The sequence below is a fragment of the Eutrigla gurnardus genome (assembly GCF_963514095.1).
Source record: "Eutrigla gurnardus genome assembly, chromosome: 2".
NCBI lineage: Eukaryota > Metazoa > Chordata > Actinopteri > Perciformes > Triglidae > Eutrigla > Eutrigla gurnardus.
In genome coordinates this window covers 4,480,699-4,498,854 of record NC_139916.1, presented here as the reverse complement: position 1 = coordinate 4,498,854, position 18,156 = coordinate 4,480,699, and the positions used below count along the sequence as shown (strand labels likewise).

Below are 18,156 nucleotides of genomic sequence, written 5' to 3'. Positions count from 1 at the left end.
GGCCAGTCCCTCCGGTGTCTGGTGAACTGGAAGAATAACTGCCCAGTTTATTGCATACAAACAATCAAATACAGAATATAGAGCCTGGCAGGTGTCATGATGGGGAAAAAATGTGATTCTATCCAAATGATTGTTTATTATTAGTAATGCTAAATGTTTCCAGTTAAACAACATCATGTTATCTTAAATTGCTTCATAAATAATTTTGGGAGAATGATTTATTAAAAACACAAGTCGCCTCTTTTTTCAAAAACTGAAAGCTTCAGAAACCAATAAAAAAATCCCCACAAATACACGACGTTTTCATTTCCTCATAACTTTATGACATGTCAATGCAAAAAAAACCCCTAAAAAAACCAGAAAAACAACACATTCGCTCCCTAATTCTGTTCAAACGGCCTCCGAACTAAACAAAATGAAAATTACCGAACAGTAAAAACTCAGATTTGAACTTTGGCAAACTGATTTAATAATATTCAGACGCAGGGACGTTGAAACCCTGATTATTCACCAAATATAACGATCGATCACAAGAGATGAAAGTCTTATTATGTTACAACACATTACTATGAATGGCTTGAACATTAATATACATACAATAACAATAAATAACATTGAAATCAGAGAAGCAGCTTTGTCTTTAAAATCAGTAAAAAAAGACAATGAAGATGAAAACAAACTATTTGTTGTTAAAGGATCAATCCACCCAAAATTAGATTGTTCAATCATCAGATTGTTTTTTAGATTTCTGCTTCCACACAGAAGTAACAACTGACAGAACTATTTAGTTAAAACCCGTGAAGATGTGTTCAAGCTTTGAATCATTAATCGTTTTAAAATAATCAATACACAAATAAATACAAATACACTTTTAAATACAGTTTTTAAGTCGTGAGCGCTGTAATTTTTTAAATTAATGTCTCAAACTGCAAAAAGTTTCAACATCACTCATGAATTTACTTTGCTGTTCATATTAATTAAATGTAATTCTCAGCTGAGGTCTGAACACCTTACTGCAGAGAGTGAGCTGTGATTAAAATCTCTTTAAAACGATTGAGTAAAAACGTCTTGTAAGGGCACTAATGTGAGTAAAATGTGATATCTCGTTTATGGTTAATATGTGGGCAACCAAACAGGCCTAGATGCTAATTTACAGAAACAAGTAAACAATATATGTGATCCAATAAGTTTGTTCTCGATACGACTGTTGTAACTTTGGTGAACTGGCCCTTTAACATCGAGGAGCTGAAGAGATGAAGAGAGGTGGAGCTGCAGGTGTTTCTCGGAAAGGCAGAAGGTCGTGAACATCCAGACACCGAAATGAATCCCAAGGTTCCCAGAATGCACTGCAAAAAGTCTCCATTGGTGATAAAATGATAAGAAGAATAAGCAGCGTGTGAGCCGCAGGTTCACGTCCGCTGTTTTCTGTTTGGGAGGGCAGTTAACATTTAAGATGTCCAGTATGACCAAACATTTTCATCCACACACATGAAGACGTTTTACTGCCTTCGGACGCCCAAAAGTCTGATGAACCGTGTTAAACGCTATGGCACGACGCAGCACATCCAGAAGATCTCAGTCCTTGAAACCTGCAGGCGATTCCCCGTTTCCTCCCTCAAAGCTGGAGTCAGGTCGGCCGTGGTTTCCAGTTCTCTAAGGATGCTGGGAGGATCGTCGGACGGAGCCGCCAGGAGAAAACAAAAGAAGTCGTAAGGCATCGGTGTGGCGAGGCCACGGAAAGGACGGCCAGCTCTGAGAACTCGTCGTCCTCCTCGTCGCTCCACCCAAAGGTTAAAAGGCCGATCCGTCACAGATGATGTTCTGGCCTCGGCCGGGGAACAGCTCCATCTGCCAGTAGCGAGGGTCGGCGTACACTACCGGAGAGAACAACCATCACTGACACGTTACATTCAGCGGCTTGCTTTTAACCATCAGGAGAACAGATGGTACAGTTCTGTTTATTTTTATGATGACACACTGTCCGTTATTAAATAGTTTGCTTTGTTAATCAGAAGAAAATATTCTCTGCTTTACTTGTGCACAAAAACATTATCCTAATTGATATGCACAAGATAATGAGATTTATTCATCTGTTATATAATATATAGATAAATATTATGTATATAAACGTTCTTGGTAGTCTGTTTTTTCCTATATATTTGCTTGTGCAATACGTTTTAATGAATTGTGGGAAAAATGATCAGTGTTACTAATTCACTAATTTATATATTATATCAAAACAGCACACAAAAGAATATTTACATATATTCATATACTTATTGGGAAATGGGATGATATTTTTTACATATAAATCTGTGTATTGACGTGTTTAAATGGGTCCGTGGATTAAAAAGGGGCGTTACCCATGTCTCCAGGTGTCAGCCACAGGTTGAAGGAGCTGCAGTGTTTCTGACAGCGTTGAACGGGCAGAACTCGAACCGTCGGGAGCCCCTCCCCCACCACCAGCCAGCCGAACACCCCGACACCCTGGAACACGACACGGGTCAAAGGTTAGAGGGTTCATTTGTGGTGAGTGATAAGCAACTCTTTTAAATCGATCCATCATCTGTCGTGGAAAAAAGAAGTGTACTTGAACTACTAAATCGAGGGAAAAGCTATTAATTCATGTGCAGATTTTTTTTGTTTTCTGGTTTTCACAACCCGGTTCTTACTTCCTGGTTCTGTCCTTCACTGCCGTCAGCACCAACACCTCTGTGTTCCCGTTTACTCCCCCGTTGTCGGGACGACTCACCTTACTCTGTGAGTTCGTGCTGTGGGTGACCAGGCAGCGCTGCACGATGGTCCCTGCGCTGTCCAGCAGGGGGCAAAGCTCAGCCTTCGGGAAGAGCCACCTCAAAACCTTCTCCCTGGTCCCAGAGCTGAACCTCCTGCAATCAATCATGTTATCCATTAGTCCAGTTTCATTACCTCCTGCAGAGACAGTAGACTGAACCCGAGTAGACCAGTGAAGACCTCTAATTAGAACAGAAGTGTGTACCAGAGCAGAGTGAAGTTGGCGGGTCCTTGAGGGAGGCCCAGGTGGTGGTTCGGCAGACCGTCCTCCTCCTCCAGCAGAATGGACATGGAGCCTGAATGGGCCAAGTAGAGCTCCTCAAGCTGCTGCCGCTGGACAGCGAGGGACTCCCCGCCCTGCAGAGACCAGTATGAACAAGCAGAGACCAGCATGAACAAACAGAGACCAGTATGAACAAGCAGAGACCAGCATGAACAAACAGAGACCAGCATGAACAAACAGAGACCAGCATGAACAAACAGAGACCAGCATGAACAAGCAGAGACCAGCATGAACAAACAGAGACCAGCATGAACAAACAGAGACCAGCATGAACAAGCAGAGACCAGCATGAACAAACAGAGACCAGCATGAACAAGCAGAGACCAGCATGAACAAGCAGAGACCAGCATGAACAAGCAGAGACCAGCATGAACAAACAGAGACCAGTATGAACAAACAGAGACCAGTATGAACAAGCAGAGACCAGCATGAACAAACAGAGACCAGCATGAACAAGCAGAGACCAGCATGAACAAGCAGAGACCAGCATGAACAAGCAGAGACCAGCATGAACAAACAGAGACCAGCATGAACAAACAGAGACCAGCATGAACAAGAACAGACCACGATTAACAAACAGAGACCAGCATGAACAAGCAGAGACCAGCATGAACAAGCAGAGACCAGCATGAACAAACAGAGACCAGCATGAACAAACAGAGACCAGCATGAACAAGCAGAGACCAGCATGAACAAGCAGAGACCAGCATGAACAAGCAGAGACCAGCATGAACAAACAGAGACCAGCATGAACAAACAGAGACCAGCATGAACAAGAACAGACCACGATTAACAAACAGAGACCAGCATGAACAAGCAGAGACCGGCATGAACAAGAACAGACCACGATTAACAAGCAGAAGCCATCTTGAGCAACTTTCAAGTTTATTTACTAAAGAACTGAAGCCAAAGTGAAGAGTCTTAAACCCAGGCTGGGTTTGACCTCTGACCTTTAGCAGGACGAGCTGTGGCCCCCGTCGCAGAGTCACCGTCCCCCTGAGGCTCTCGGGGACTTCCAGCACTGAGGAGATCTCTGCACAGCCTGAACAGTTGACCAGATTCTGCCTGAGAGATCCAGCACTCCACCATTCATGGAAACCTACAACACACACACACACACACACACACACACGCGCACACACGCACACACACACACACACACACACACACACTACTATAAACAAACTACAAGTCAAATTCATATTGGTATTTTTTCAGAAACAGAGCTCGTGCTTCAGACCTTGCAGGTTGTACTTCTTGGCGATGGGCAGGGACAGCAGGCGGACGTGGCTGAGGGGGGACGACCAGTTGTAGCAGCAGCCCAGGTTGACCAGACCCAGCTGAGGGGCGCTCTGAGGGTACGTGAAGGCCAAGACCACCACCAGCAGGAAGCCCACTGCCACCACAAACTGCAGAGACAACAGGGTCATTAGCCACGCTTATACTCTCCGTATTTTCCCACAACGGGCGTGGGATTTATTTTAGTCTAGCAGTTGGATCTGTATCACGTGATCGCTTCCTAACTCGATTTTGAGTCCAATGTGAGGCTTCAGCAGTCTTTTTAGTTTGGAATTCCTGTACTGTTTGATTGCTGAGCTGCAGTGGACGAATAAGTAATACAAAGACGGACTTTCCAAAGTGAAAAGACGAGGAAGAACTTCAAACAAAGGAGCTGTTACATGTGACAAACTTTAAAAAAACGCAACAAACAACTCCTAAAAAGGAACCAAATCCTCGTTTATCAAGAGGCTGTAATCAGCATTTGAGTACTTTTAGTCACGGGAGGACATTAAAATGTATTATTTTATATTATTTATGATTAACCCGATAATGGAAATTCACCACAATCAACTTGTGTTTTTTTTTAATCGTCCCATATAGTACTTTGCCGTGATGAAGGCGTTCAGTGATTCATTGATGGTTATTTCTGAGGACTGGAGGTTTTCAGCAGTGTGACGGGTGCAGGCCGGACCTTTATGGTGGCTCTCAGGATGGGGAACTGGGGCGGCTCTCTCCTGGGCTCGTTGGTCTCCAGGACCTGCTTGATGAACCTCTCGATCTCCCTCTCCGACATGCCGTAGCGGTAGCCGGACTGGCGAAGGATGTCTATGCTCTCGGACAGTTTGTCGTAGATGCACGGCTCGCTCATCGTTGTTCCCATGACGACAGCAGCAGGGGCGGCAGCTTCTCCCTCAAACACGTCGATCTTCAGCTGCCGCTGGCTCCCGGAGCATGGCGTCACCTGCAAAGTCCACCCGAAATGTTAACTGCCATGTCATGACTTTCAAAACGAAGTACAAATACTTTGTTAGTGTACTTCAGTAGGTATCTTGATTCTTTACTTGAGTATTCATTTTTCTGAAAACTTTAACCCGGCCTCAACAATTTAAAACAAATATCTGTACATTATCAAAACAGGCTTTCTTATTAATATAACAGCCAGTAGAAATGTCCTTCATAGGGATACTTTTTACTTTGAGTACATGTCAGTGCCTGTATTTTGTCACTTTTACTAGAGTGTAAGAAGTTGAATCAGTACTTCTACTTTCACAAGAGTCTTTTTGAACACATGTAACTGTAATTCTACTTGAGTGTATAGGATGTCTGTACTTTTGACTCCTCTGGACGTCATGTTAATTATTATACACGATCATGGTTGTGTTTGCTGTGAGGCTGCGTGTTTGCCGTCCTTTGTTGTGTGGAAGAGTCACTCATACAAACAGGTTCATTCTCAACAGGTAGAAGATTTTTTTTCTCAACTCAGTATCTGAAGAACTGGAGTTTAAATATGATGCAAACCAAAACCTAAATAACATTGTGACACATTTCACAAAAACACGCTGCAGTTCAGGGTTTAGTGGTGAAGGTAAGAAACTTTTATGGTCATCAGTCACAGAAGAACAAAACTGTGTTTGTCAAAAGCAGAATAGTAGAAACAACTACCATTCTTACCTTATTAAAGCATGAAGTATGAATATGTAAACAGTCGACTGGTGTCAGATGTAATCCACAGTCACAATATCATCACGAGTGACTGCAGAAAGCTGTCTAGATTGTTATAAAGGTGAAAAATAGACCCAAAATGCAGGTAGTATGATGTAATAAAAACAGATTTACACAATGTTTCCATTTAAATGTTTTTATTAATCATTTATTTATGCAGGGATATGTTTACGATGAACTAATTCAAGATTGTTTTATTATTTGTGTTTAACTAAAAAAAAAAAAAAGGAGATCACTTAAAAATAAGGATTTGTGATTTAGCAACGTTTTAACGTAAAAGTCACACAGCAGGTGAACTGACACGTTAGCTTGTGCTCGTTAGCCTTAAACGCGTTAAGATTACGTCACCCAAAGAAAACTCTAGAAGAGTGAAAGCCTCACCTTAAAGTGACACCCGCCGCCGTTGTGGGACGATCGCTCCTTTTTTCACGTTACCTGTGAAAATATAATGTATTTTTCAGATAAACTTCCTTGCTAGTTTGGACATGGCTACCTCAAAGAAACGGCCCCGGATGTGGATGCCGCTGCTTCTTCTTCTTCGTTGTATTTATTGCAGGTTGTCAAATAAACAGCGCAGAGGTACATTACCGCCACCAACCGGACTGGAGGGGAACAAGCGATTATGCAGGAAAGAAGTAAATATAGATACTTTTCCTTAAATCAGTCTCTTTTAAAAGAGGGTGATTTCTCTTGGTAATGTATGTTCTACAAAACATGTTCAGTAAATATGGAGGAATAATCTGAGAGTCATCAGAACCCAATGATTTGTTTAGGATATATATGTGAGGAGGGAACTGATGTAATCTGGAGTAAGAGGACTTGAAAATCACTGATGGTCGGGTGCAATACTTTTACACAATCAGGCTTGTGGATACATTGTTCGTGGGAGAAATACCAAACCATTAGAAAAACATCTTAATCAACTTAGGTCATCGTTGAGTCAAGCCACAAGAATTAGAGTGGCCAGTAAGATGATTGGTGGTACACTGCCTCAACTGTTTCTGTTGTAAGAGAGTGATTTTAACAATGTCCTCCTCATCCTCTGTATGGATAATCTGAGCTCCTACAATATAGACTTCCAAAGTAAAAACTGAAAACATCCTTTATTTCTCAGGCTAACAAATTTTTAATGTTCACGATGATTAGTTCAAACTTCAGGCATAACAGGAGTTTCCTGTTGCCACCTCGTGTATTTATGGATTTTATTATGTTTGACTCATTTTCTGTGTCCTAGAATTTACTTGGCTGCAAGACAAAATTCCACTGAAGAGACGTTGGAGAATACATTTTTTTTTTCATTTATTTGCCGATCGTGCCAAGATGTAAATCTTTGTTTCTCTTTCTTTTTTAATGTTTTAACTGAACTTTGGCTGAACCCACGTTTCATAAGGTCCTGGATGTAACCAATCACAGGACGGAAAGGGGGTGTCGGAACCGGACCAAAACAACACATATCGGCCAGTGAGAGCTCAGTCTGTCTAGAGGAAGTCCCGCCCCTTGTTTCCGTTTTTGTTTTTATAAGCAGCGACACCGAGCTACGTCAAGCTGCAGAGAGACACACGATCGAATAGCAGAGAGGTCGAAGAAAACTAATAAAATAAAATAATAATACAAATTAAAATAATATTACGAGGGGAAAAAAAATAACAAATTACATTTTTGTAGTTATTTAAACGTTTTAGTAAAATAAATTGAATATTTTAGCAGTTTAAAAACATTGAAGATATTTTATTTTGAAAGTAACCATCGGAAGTATATTTTGTTAGCATATTAGCTTGACCGTTGTAAACTGTATATAACTAACAGGCGGCAGCGTTTCGGGAATCAACCAAAACGTCTCTTTTTTTCACGTCTTTTCCACATCAAATCTACTTCTGTGTGTTCCCGGAAACCAGCACGTTAAACCGGTCCGAACCGGCGCTGTGTTCGCGGTCTGCGTGTTGCTGTTGTGACCGGAGGTCAGCGTGTCTTCCATCTGAAACACCGTCCAGATGCTTTCCCCGGGCAGGACCGTCTCATCCCGGCTTCTCTGGCCGGTCTCGAGGCTCCCTCTGTGGCAGGGCTCCGACGCTAGAGCCGCCAGCTCTCAGCCTCAAGGTAAAAAGCAAACCGGAGCAACAGTCGGTGTGGTTTTATTTTGTAGCCGCGGAGCAGCTAGCATCAAGCTAATCCCAACGTGACGCAGTTTTAGCACGGACACGGGGAAACTTCGTAACACCGACGACCCGAGTGACGCAACGTTAGCTAACGACGCGAGTTTTAAGATGAGAAACATTTTGCAAAACAAGTCACTTATAGCTTTACATAAAATTAATTTTCAACTATTTTAATGCTTTATCAGATTTTAAAATAATTTATTAGATATACGTGTTTAATGTTTCGAGCTGTTTGTTTGTATGTTATTACATTATTGTAATCTAATTTTCTATCAGCTTTTTAATTGTATTTATTTATTTTGAGTATGTTTGGGTTTTCTCTGAATAAGATATTCTTTTCAGCGTCTGACTTACAATTTGAACATAGCAGGATAACCTATAATTTACCTTCTTCCAATATGCATGGTTATAGAATGGCGCTTGAACGCATCATAATTGAACTCAATGCAACCTCTGTTACCAAAGCAGGTCTTCGCTGGCTGCTAACGGCTAACTTAACTTAGCTCTCCTCCCGCAGATTTCAACATGGATTTGCTTTTCATAATGTAGCATTGTCAGCGATCTACAGCTAGAAAGCATTAAAGTTGTACTCCGTAGGATTTGAGTCACGTTGCTTCTAGCGGCCTCTTTGGTGGTAGATGGAACTGCAGACGAGCCTCTGGGACTGCGGTCGAATAGTATCTAATATAATATAAAGATACTATAATAATAATTTATACATAATATATAATATCTATAATAGATTTTATACTAGATAATATCTATTTTGCTTAGGAAGGTTCCTAACTGAAGAAGTGACCCGGAAGTAAACAAGTGGCCGCCATGATAAGAGCCGTTCAAATTCTCTAAATGCAAAGTAAAGGAGCTCCAATGCTTCCTTTCAGAGCTCCTTTAGCATCGGATGCAACGGATCTTCCTTCACCAAAGGAAAGGAGATTACGCCGACCCACAATTCCTTGCAAGATCAACATTTAAAGTGCCGCACACCTCGGCCGTTTATGAAAACAAACAATATTCCCATTAGCATATTTAACAATGACTTTCGTGCAGACATATAGTAATTGGAACCAGCTGACTTGTTGTCTGTTGTTGTTTTGTGCTGCAGAGTTGATAAAGAAACATGAACTGGAGCGAGATGAGCCCCGCCCCCTCTACATGGACTTCCAGGCCACCACGCCCATGGTAACCATCGTTGTCATGGTTACAGGCTTAACTAAATGATGTTAGCATAGAATTGCTTACACTTTCTTGTAATGGGATGTGTGTGTGTGAATTTGCGTGTGTAGGACCCTCGGGTGCTGGACGCCATGTTGCCCTACCAGGTGAATTACTATGGCAACCCTCACTCCAGGACCCACGCCTACGGCTGGGAGAGCGAGACCGCCATGGAGACGGCCAGGAAGGTAGAGAGACACTGTACAGACAGACGGAGAGAGAGAGAGAGGTTTTTTTTCTTTTTTAAAACCTTAACCGTGTGTTACTGTGTGTCGTGTCTCGGAGCAGCAGGTGGCTGATCTGATTGGAGCAGATCCCAGAGAGATCATCTTCACCAGCGGAGCCACCGAGTCCAACAACATGGCCGTCAAGGTTTCACTGCGCTCCTCCTCCTCCTCCTTCTTCTTCCTCCTACCTCCTCTTCATCACACCTTTTCTCCCTCTCCTCTCACTGTTAACATGCTAGCCAGGTAGGCTAGCGCTAATTATTCACAACAGCTGTCTGATCTTCTCAAAAGGAAAAAAAAAGCTCTCCAGCCTGATTAGTTTAGCTCGGATCCTAACGGGACTATAAGCTTACAGTTTATTTTTCAGTTTTTATTTACCATCACCTCATGTCTGCTACCTTTGCTCTTTAGTGGAGAAGTTTATACTCTGAAATTGGAGGTAAAGTTCAACCTGGATGGTGCATGTTTGATAGCATCCTCCGTTTTGGACTCTCCAGCATCTCCCTCCTCCTCACTGTCGAGCAGTGTTACTTTCGTTTACGTAAAAACTGGGACTATATATGTTCAATAACCCGGCACCAACATCAACTGGTTTTACGACAGTGGTATGAACCCAAAATAAACAATTAAGTTGTGATTTCATTGCAATAAACTGATAAAAGAAAGATGCAGAAATAACTACATCATGGCGACGATTTCTAAAAAGTCTGAAGTCTTGGTTTGTTAGGTCTGTCTGCAAGAAAACAACCAAACATCTTTTAAAACGCTTGTTTTCTGAATGTCTGGATCTAGCTGATGTAGGCTATCACTGTTTTTACTTTTAGTGTCTCTGTCCTTACATAACTTGTTGTATGTCACTGTACGTCAAACTAACTGTCATTCTGTGGTATGTCATTGTATTATGTTGGCTTATTGTCTTTATTCTTTCTTCTTTTGTGTCACTGTTGTTGTATGTGTTTTATTGTCTATTTTTTAAATGTTACTCCCATTCTCCCTTCCCCTTAGGAGGTCTTTCACCTCCTACCAGGCCATTGCCTTAATAAGAATGTATTCTTGGCAATTCTTGCCTGGTAAAATAAAGGTTTACTACTACTACTACTACTATGCTGACACTGTAGCTGCTCCATCAACACTTAAAAAATTAGCATAGACATAAATACAGCAGCGACCTTGTTGTTTGTACCGTAGACCGTCGCCTTCTTTGTGCCGGACGTCTTTGCATTGTCTTTGTTTCCAACAGTGATGTGCTTAAACATTTGCTTTAAATTTGTTGTGAACGCACCTTTGGAACCCAGATATCCGCGGTGACCCCCACCTCTCCCTCACCACCTCTCCCTCTCCTTCAGGGCGTGGCCCGGTTCTACCAGTCGAGTAAGCGTCACGTGATCACCACGCAGACGGAGCACAAGTGTGTTCTGGACTCGTGTCGAATTCTGGAGTCTGAAGGATTCAGTGTCACCTACCTGCCGGTCCAGACGAACGGACTGGTGGACCTGGAGGTACGCATGCCGAACCAGAACAGAGTGAACGTGCAGAAGTCACTGACTGTGGATTAAAAACCGTGTGTGTGTGTCGGTGTGTGTTCAGCTGTTGGAGGCCTCCATCCGTCCCGACACCGCTCTGTTGTCAGTCATGACCGTCAACAATGAGATCGGAGTCAAGCAGCCCATCAAGGAGATTGGTAACCATGGCAACACAAACACGTTTCCTCCACGCATTTAGGCAGAAATCAGGTTTCTGAAACATCAATGTGAACAATGTTTTAATACTCCGGCGTGACCACGTTGTAGAGCCTTCACCAGTTCCCCCTGACCTTTTGACCTTTTTCACTGGTTAGATCTGACTCAGTTGTTGCTTTGGTTAACTGATACTGTGCTCTTCCTCTCCACAGGTCGACTTTGTCGCTCTAAAGGAGTCTTCCTCCACACTGACGCCGCCCAGGCCGTCGGCAAGATTCCCATCGACGTCATCGACTGGAAGGTGGACCTGATGTCCATCAGCGGCCACAAGATCTACGGACCCAAAGGTCAGCCGTAGCATATGCTGTAGATGCACTGTTAACTGTTAGCTCATTGGGTGAGACAGTTTTTATGTACAGCACATTCCAGTTCAGAGGGCTTTAACAAATTGCTTAACACTAGAAAAAGTTAACTTATGTGGGTGGAAAATGTGGTTGATGCTAAAATAGAAATGTGAAGTGGCTGAAATGCTGAACTGGTTAAAGTTGCAGCAGAAACACGAATACCGGAAGCCTAAATATCGTTTAAAAGGAACGTAGTGAAAGCATCTTAAAGGACCAGTTTGCAGGATTAGGCTCCACCTAGTGATGAGATTAGCAAATCACAAACCGCTGAGACTTCTCCTGTAAGCGTATATGTGCACTGGACCTTTTCGTTTCAGTTCAAAGGTTAATGTGTGTGTGTGTGTGTGTACATGTGTGTACATGTGTGTACATACACAGGCGTAGGAGCTCTGTATGTACGTCGCCGGCCCCGAGTGCGCTTGGAGCCGCTGCAGAGCGGTGGCGGGCAGGAGAGGGGGCTGCGTTCCGGCACCGTGCCCACCCCGCTGGCTGTTGGGCTGGGAGCCGCCTGCAGCATCGCACAGCAGGAGATGGAGGTAAAAAAAAAAAAAAAACGCACCTAAACATCCCTGGACTCAACAAACGCAATCAAAACAACCTGGGACTTAACGTGTGTGTTTGTGTTCGTGTGTGTGTGTGTGTTGGCAGTATGATCATCACAGAGTGTCCATGCTGGCTAATCGTCTGATCCAGAAGATCACATCTGAGCTTCCTGACGTCATCATGAATGGAGATCCAGAACAACGCTACCCTGGTACACACACACACACACACGCACGCACACACACGCACACTATGAAGGTAAATCGATGTCAAAACACTTAGAAAGACGCGCAGCAGCGTGTGTGTGAACGCATGGTTATTTGTTATGCGTGCGTTGTCGTGCGCAGGTTGTATTTCACGCGTAACAAGAAGCTGCGTACATATGAAGCAGCGTGCGCACGTCTGTCTCTCACTGTTTGACAAATGTTGTTACGCGTTCACACGCACGTGCGGTCGCAGATTCTGATGCTGCGCGGCCGGAAGTTGATCTGCTGTGCGCACCTACTCCGCGTAACTTGAACGCGTAATGTAGTTGGCCTGTTCATTTCAGTCAACCAGGGGAGGCAACTACATTACACGCTCATGTTACGCGGAGTAGGTGCGCACAGCAGATAAATTCCGGCCGCGCAGCATCAGAATCTGCGACCGCACGTGCGTGTGAACGCGTAACAACATTTGTCAAACAGTGAGAGACAGACGTGCGCACGCTGCTTCATATGTACGCCGCTTCTTGTTACGCGTGACAGAGTCTGCGCACGTCGTTTCCGCGTACATGTGAGCGCCTGACAAAAATGTTCAATTATCTTCATGCGAGCGTTAATGCGTGCGTTCGCTTAAAAAAACGCATGAATGTTACGCGTAGTTACTCCGCGTAATGTGATCACAGGCGTGCAGCAGCCATCACGCGTGAACGTGCGCGTGAACGCGTGACCATTATAAGTCAATGAGGCAACTACATTACACGTCAGGCGCTGTGTGCTGCACAGGCGTCAAAGCACGCGGGTGTGACGCGTTCAGTTGATAGTTGCGCAAGTAATATGAAACGATTCTGACGCCATACGCACACACACGCACACTTACACACACACACACACACACACACACACACACACACACACACACACACACACACACACACACACACGCGCAGAAGAGCACCAAAAACACACCACTGTCACATGCTTTAATTTCAATATGAACTTTAAAGTCCTTGATCTAAATGTACAAGTGTCTTCAAAACAAATGCCAAGTGGATTTTTTGGCACTTTTTGGCGAGTGCGAATGACACGAATATGTGAAATTTTTGCTTATTCATGCTAGTATAAATATTTTAACTGGAGGAAGAAATTTGCGAAAGTCTAGTTGAGATCCTCGTCCTGTCGATTTTCCGATTTTTAATCGATTCTCATATTAATGACCGATTATCGATTCGTACGTCCAAAGACGTTTTTTTTCCTTTTTTTTCCTTTTTTTTTTTTCTTTTAATGTGAGACAATACAATAAACCACCGAGTGATACAAGACATACTTGAGAACACAAGACATAAACAGACATATGATCGATTTTTTTTAATTAAAATTATTTTCTACATTTCCCTCAGTGAACTTTTACCCCCGCCGCATCACTAAATTCACGCAGGCGAGCTCGGTCTAAAAATAACTCAAACAATCATGGCGTCGGACAGTGATGGTGACGTTAGCCGAAACGGTTCAAATACACTTTTCATTTTTAATAACATTAACCCACGGATCGAATCGAAATCGGATCGAATCGGATGGAATCTGAGAAAATCGGAAATAATCGATTCTGAAACTTAAAAATCGGAATCGAATCGATTCTTGAAATTTGAATCGAAACCCAGCTCTAGTCGTCAGTGAACCAGAAATGGAAACTCAACATATGGTAGCGGTCTGTGGTCTCCCAGAGGTCTACGATAGAACCCCACATTAGACCAGAGACCAGACCACATGGAGAAACCAGAGACTGTCTACGGTACAAACAACAAGGTCTCTGTTGTATTTATGTCTAGATGACGTTATTTTAAGTGTTGATGAAGCAGCTACAGTGTTAGCATAGCATAGCTCCGATAGAGCCAGACTCCATTCAGAAAACAAGCATTTTAAAAGTTGTTTGTTTGTCATCTTGCAGACAGACCAAACAAACCATGACTTCAGACTTTTTACAAGTTATCGTCATTATATAGTTATTTCGGCATCCTTTTTTTTTTTATCCGTTTTTCACAATTCAACAACAAAACTGTTTATTTTGGTTTCATACTGCTGTAGTAAACCAACCATTGCTGTTCACAGTGAATACAGCTCAGTGAAATTCACCGAGCACCTCTGGGTGATGTAATGAATTTAAGAGGTTTCGGTTGCAGGTCTGTGTTAAAGTGTCTCACTCTAGTAGATGGACACATCTGACCGTTTGTCTCCTTTCAGGCTGTGTCAACCTGTCCTTTGCCTACGTGGAGGGAGAGAGCCTGTTGATGGCGCTGAAGGACATCGCTCTGTCATCTGGGAGGTCAGACACAGAGTCTCTAGTTGGAGCAGGGCCACCTGCAGTGCCTCAGCGATGCACACAGTGTATTTGACTTTTTTAGTTCTTTTTTTTTTTCTTGTATGACGATAATAACGATGAGTGAATGTTTGTTCACAGCGCCTGCACGTCAGCGTCTCTGGAGCCGTCGTACGTCCTCAGAGCGATCGGAGCAGACGAAGACCTGGCTCACTCCTCCATCAGGTACAACATCCAGATCCTGATTTCAACATCTATGATTTCATTTCATAACATATCTATGTGAGCATATTATGATATATTAATTATGTAACTTTTGTACTAACTGGCTGAAACTGGAGATGAATCTCTACAACTTGTCTGTCCTCTGGCTTGACTCCAGCACACGCATGTTAACCTGTATTTTGTGTGTGTTTGGTAGATTTGGTATCGGCAGGTTCACCACCGAAGAGGAAGTGGACTACACGGCGGAGAAATGTATCACGCAGGTCGCCAGGCTCAGAGAGATGAGGTGAGTTTATTTATTTTCTAAGTTTGTTGCACGTCATTTCTGTTCTCAAATTGAATTAATTGGAAGCACCAGATTATTTTTTATTGTTATTTATATTATATTATTTTGTAATTGATTTGCTATTTTCATTTTGACTATTTTATTTAGCTCCATTTACTTAAAATCCAAATAAATAATTTTTAGTTCCAGGTTATAATGCAATTTTTTTTTTTTAAATAAATAAAAAATAGCAAAAACATCAAGAGGTGTGAGCACTTTTGCAAGGTGCTGAATTAACTTGGTGGGTAAAATATTATTATTATAGAAATGATGACATAAACACATTTCTCTCCCTGCTTGTTACTTTGTCAATTAGTGGCAATAATATCTGTTATGTGTTGTTATAATGATGAACTATCATGGTAATAGTGTTGTGAGTAGCACCTGATAACCTGTCTGTCTGTCCGTCTGTCTCTCAGTCCGCTGTGGGAGATGGTTCAAGAAGGCATCGATCTGAAGGGCATCAAGTGGACGCAGCACTAAACTCCTCCCACTTCCGGTTTTACGTCCTTGCTGACGACGACGACGATCGATTCCCAGGGGGAATTCCTCTGGGAATGCACTAGCTTTACCTTCCTGTACACAAACACGCACAAACTTCCTGTCTGACTTGAAGTGGGTTTGTAACTGTAGCTCTGCGTCAGCTCCCGTAGCTACGAAGCTCCCGTAGCTACGAAGCTCCTCTTGATGCGCCGTCTGGGAGACGTTGCTGTTGTTGTTGTTGTTTTTCAAGGCGACCTCCCTCTTTGTCGCATGTCGTTCTGCGACACGTCGTCGCCCCCGTATCACCAAGTCACGTTCATCTTAGTGTGCCTGGCTCCATTTTCAATCATCACCAGTTTACTAATCCAGCTCTGAACACGTTCACACTAGAGAGGAGCTCTTAATTACGGCCCGTCACATGACTCAGCAGCAGCAATGCGAAGTACTTGAAATGACAAAGAGATGAAACTGTGAAACCTGCAGAGGAAATAATGTTACTGAGGCAGCAAAAATGTGGTGAAATATATCGGATGCAATCACAAAACAAGAATAAAAAAAAGAAGATGTTGTAGAGTAAATATTTTAAATCCTGAAAGCAAGGCTGTTAATCAGAGCGGCACCATAAAAGCATCGTCCCCTCGCTCGTCACTAATCTCGCAGGCTCTGGTCGACGTGTTCGGCACAATAGGAACAGTGTTGTGTCAGCGACGCTCGGGGCAGCAGACTGAAATTCACTGAGCTGAGATTTAATGATTAACTGATAATGCTTTGAGTCAGACCTTCTCACTGGATGATTCACGTGTGATACCTCGTCCTCTCGTCTCAGAACCCGCTCTAACAGTTTTTTGCTTCCTCTACTCGCTTTTTCAATTGCCAGTATCGTGTAACTTCATCAGCAGTGTTAGCATCATGAGGTTTTTAGTTATTTTGTTAAAGTCTGGAACGCTCTACAAGACTGGAGCCTTCATTTGCAGATAACGGCTGATTTTCAAGGCTCGGGACCATCTTGTGGCCGAGGTTGTTGAAGGGAATCTGAAGGTGATCCTGAATGTCTGAAACACAAACATCTGAAATATTTGGTTGAAAACTAAGTAAAGTCTTGTATTGTGTTCCTGGATGTTCCTGTCACATGTATTAAATTCCATCTACTGTCTTCTGCTATTACGCTTCATAATGCACATTATCATCCAATAAAGTGCTGCTTCGTGTTTATGCAATACACTTTTGTTTGTTTCTTTATTGAACATCTCAACAAGCATTAACTTAAATAATAACACAATGTAAAACAGACAATAATACAATAAAAAATACCATAATAAAATAAATTAAGCACCTGCTTTATTATTATTATTACATCAGTGATGAAGTGTTATCCAAAGACATTAATACAACCAACAAAGATACATGTGTACAGTAATTGCAAACTAATGTAAAAAAATAAAATAAATATATATATATATTAAAAAAATATATATAAATATATATATATATATATACACACAACAAAAATATAAACGCAACACTTTTGTTTTTGCTCCCATTTTTCATGAGATGGACTTAAAGATCTAAAATTCATTCCAGATACACAATATTACCATTTCTCTCAAACATTGTTCACAAATCTGTCTAAATGTGTGATAGTGAGCACTTCTGCTTTGCTGAGATAATCCATCCCACCTCACAGGTGTGCCACATCAAGATGCTGATCTGACATCATGATTAGTGCACAGGTGTGCCTTATACTGCCCACAATAAAAGGCCACCCTGAAATGTGCATTTTTTTGCTTTATTGGGGGTCTGGGGACTCAGAACCAGTCAGTATCTGGTGTGACCACCATTTGCCTCATGCAGTGCAACACATCTTCTTCGCATAGAGTTTATCAGATTGTCAATTGTGGCCTGTGGAATGTTGGTCCACTCCTCTTCAATGGCTGTGCGAAGTTGCTGGATATTAGTGGGAACTGGTACACGCTGTCGTATACGCCGGTCAAGCACATCCCAAACATGCTCAATGGGTGACATGTCCGGTGAGTATGCTGGCCATGCAAGAACTGGGACATTTTCAGCTTCCAAGAATTGTGTACAGATCCTTGCAACATGGGGCCGTGCATTATCTTGCTGAAACATGAGGTGATGTTCATGGATGTATGGCACAACAATGGGCCTCAGGATCTCATCACGGTATCTCTGTGCATTCAAAAGGCCATCAATAAAATGCACCTGTGTTCTTCGTCCATAACAGATGCCTGCCCATACCATAACCCCACCACCACCATGGGCCACTCGATCCATAACATTGACAT

General features: G+C 42.6%; 2 protein-coding genes across 2 annotated transcripts; one reads left to right on the top strand and one right to left on the bottom strand.

Moving 5' to 3' along the window:
- Nucleotides 1-97: 97 nt before the first annotated feature.
- On the bottom strand, nucleotides 98-6,613 carry cUnh6orf89 (chromosome Un C6orf89 homolog). Its single transcript, XM_084019538.1, has 8 exons — nucleotides 6,461-6,613; nucleotides 5,049-5,318; nucleotides 4,317-4,485; nucleotides 4,027-4,175; nucleotides 2,999-3,150; nucleotides 2,753-2,888; nucleotides 2,364-2,487; nucleotides 98-1,874 (listed from the first exon to the last, which is right to left on the bottom strand). The coding sequence occupies exons 2-8, from the start codon at nucleotides 5,235-5,237 to the stop codon at nucleotides 1,792-1,794; spliced, it is 1,002 nt and encodes a 333-aa protein (XP_083875664.1). The 5' UTR covers nucleotides 5,238-5,318; nucleotides 6,461-6,613; the 3' UTR covers nucleotides 98-1,791.
- A 1,246-nt stretch (nucleotides 6,614-7,859) lies between these two features.
- On the top strand, nucleotides 7,860-17,072 carry nfs1 (NFS1 cysteine desulfurase). The gene is made up of 13 exons (XM_084019523.1): nucleotides 7,860-8,176; nucleotides 9,341-9,417; nucleotides 9,522-9,638; nucleotides 9,739-9,822; nucleotides 11,024-11,176; nucleotides 11,265-11,358; nucleotides 11,569-11,703; nucleotides 12,139-12,296; nucleotides 12,409-12,514; nucleotides 14,745-14,826; nucleotides 14,962-15,045; nucleotides 15,242-15,331; nucleotides 15,790-17,072. Exons 1-13 carry the CDS (start codon nucleotides 8,071-8,073, stop codon nucleotides 15,851-15,853), a joined length of 1,350 nt encoding a protein of 449 aa, XP_083875649.1. The 5' UTR covers nucleotides 7,860-8,070; the 3' UTR covers nucleotides 15,854-17,072.
- The last annotated feature ends 1,084 nt before the right edge of the window (nucleotides 17,073-18,156 follow it).

Bases quoted from the DNA above. Each gene is read 5' to 3' on its own strand.
- nfs1 (XM_084019523.1), top strand. From the start codon at position 8,071: ATGCTTTCCCCGGGCAGGACCGTCTCATCCCGGCTTCTCTGGCCGGTC. The intron at 12,515-14,744 runs GTACACACACAC...GTCTCCTTTCAG, and splicing joins TCCAGAACAACGCTACCCTG to GCTGTGTCAACCTGTCCTTT. The intron at 14,827-14,961 runs GTCAGACACAGA...GTTTGTTCACAG, and splicing joins ATCGCTCTGTCATCTGGGAG to CGCCTGCACGTCAGCGTCTC.
- cUnh6orf89 (XM_084019538.1), bottom strand. From the start codon at position 5,237: ATGGGAACAACGATGAGCGAGCCGTGCATCTACGACAAACTGTCCGAG. The intron at 4,486-5,048 runs GTCCGGCCTGCA...TTGTCTCTGCAG, and splicing joins TCCTGAGAGCCACCATAAAG to TTTGTGGTGGCAGTGGGCTT. The intron at 3,151-4,026 runs GTCAGAGGTCAA...TGGTCTCTGCAG, and splicing joins CACAGCTCGTCCTGCTAAAG to GGCGGGGAGTCCCTCGCTGT.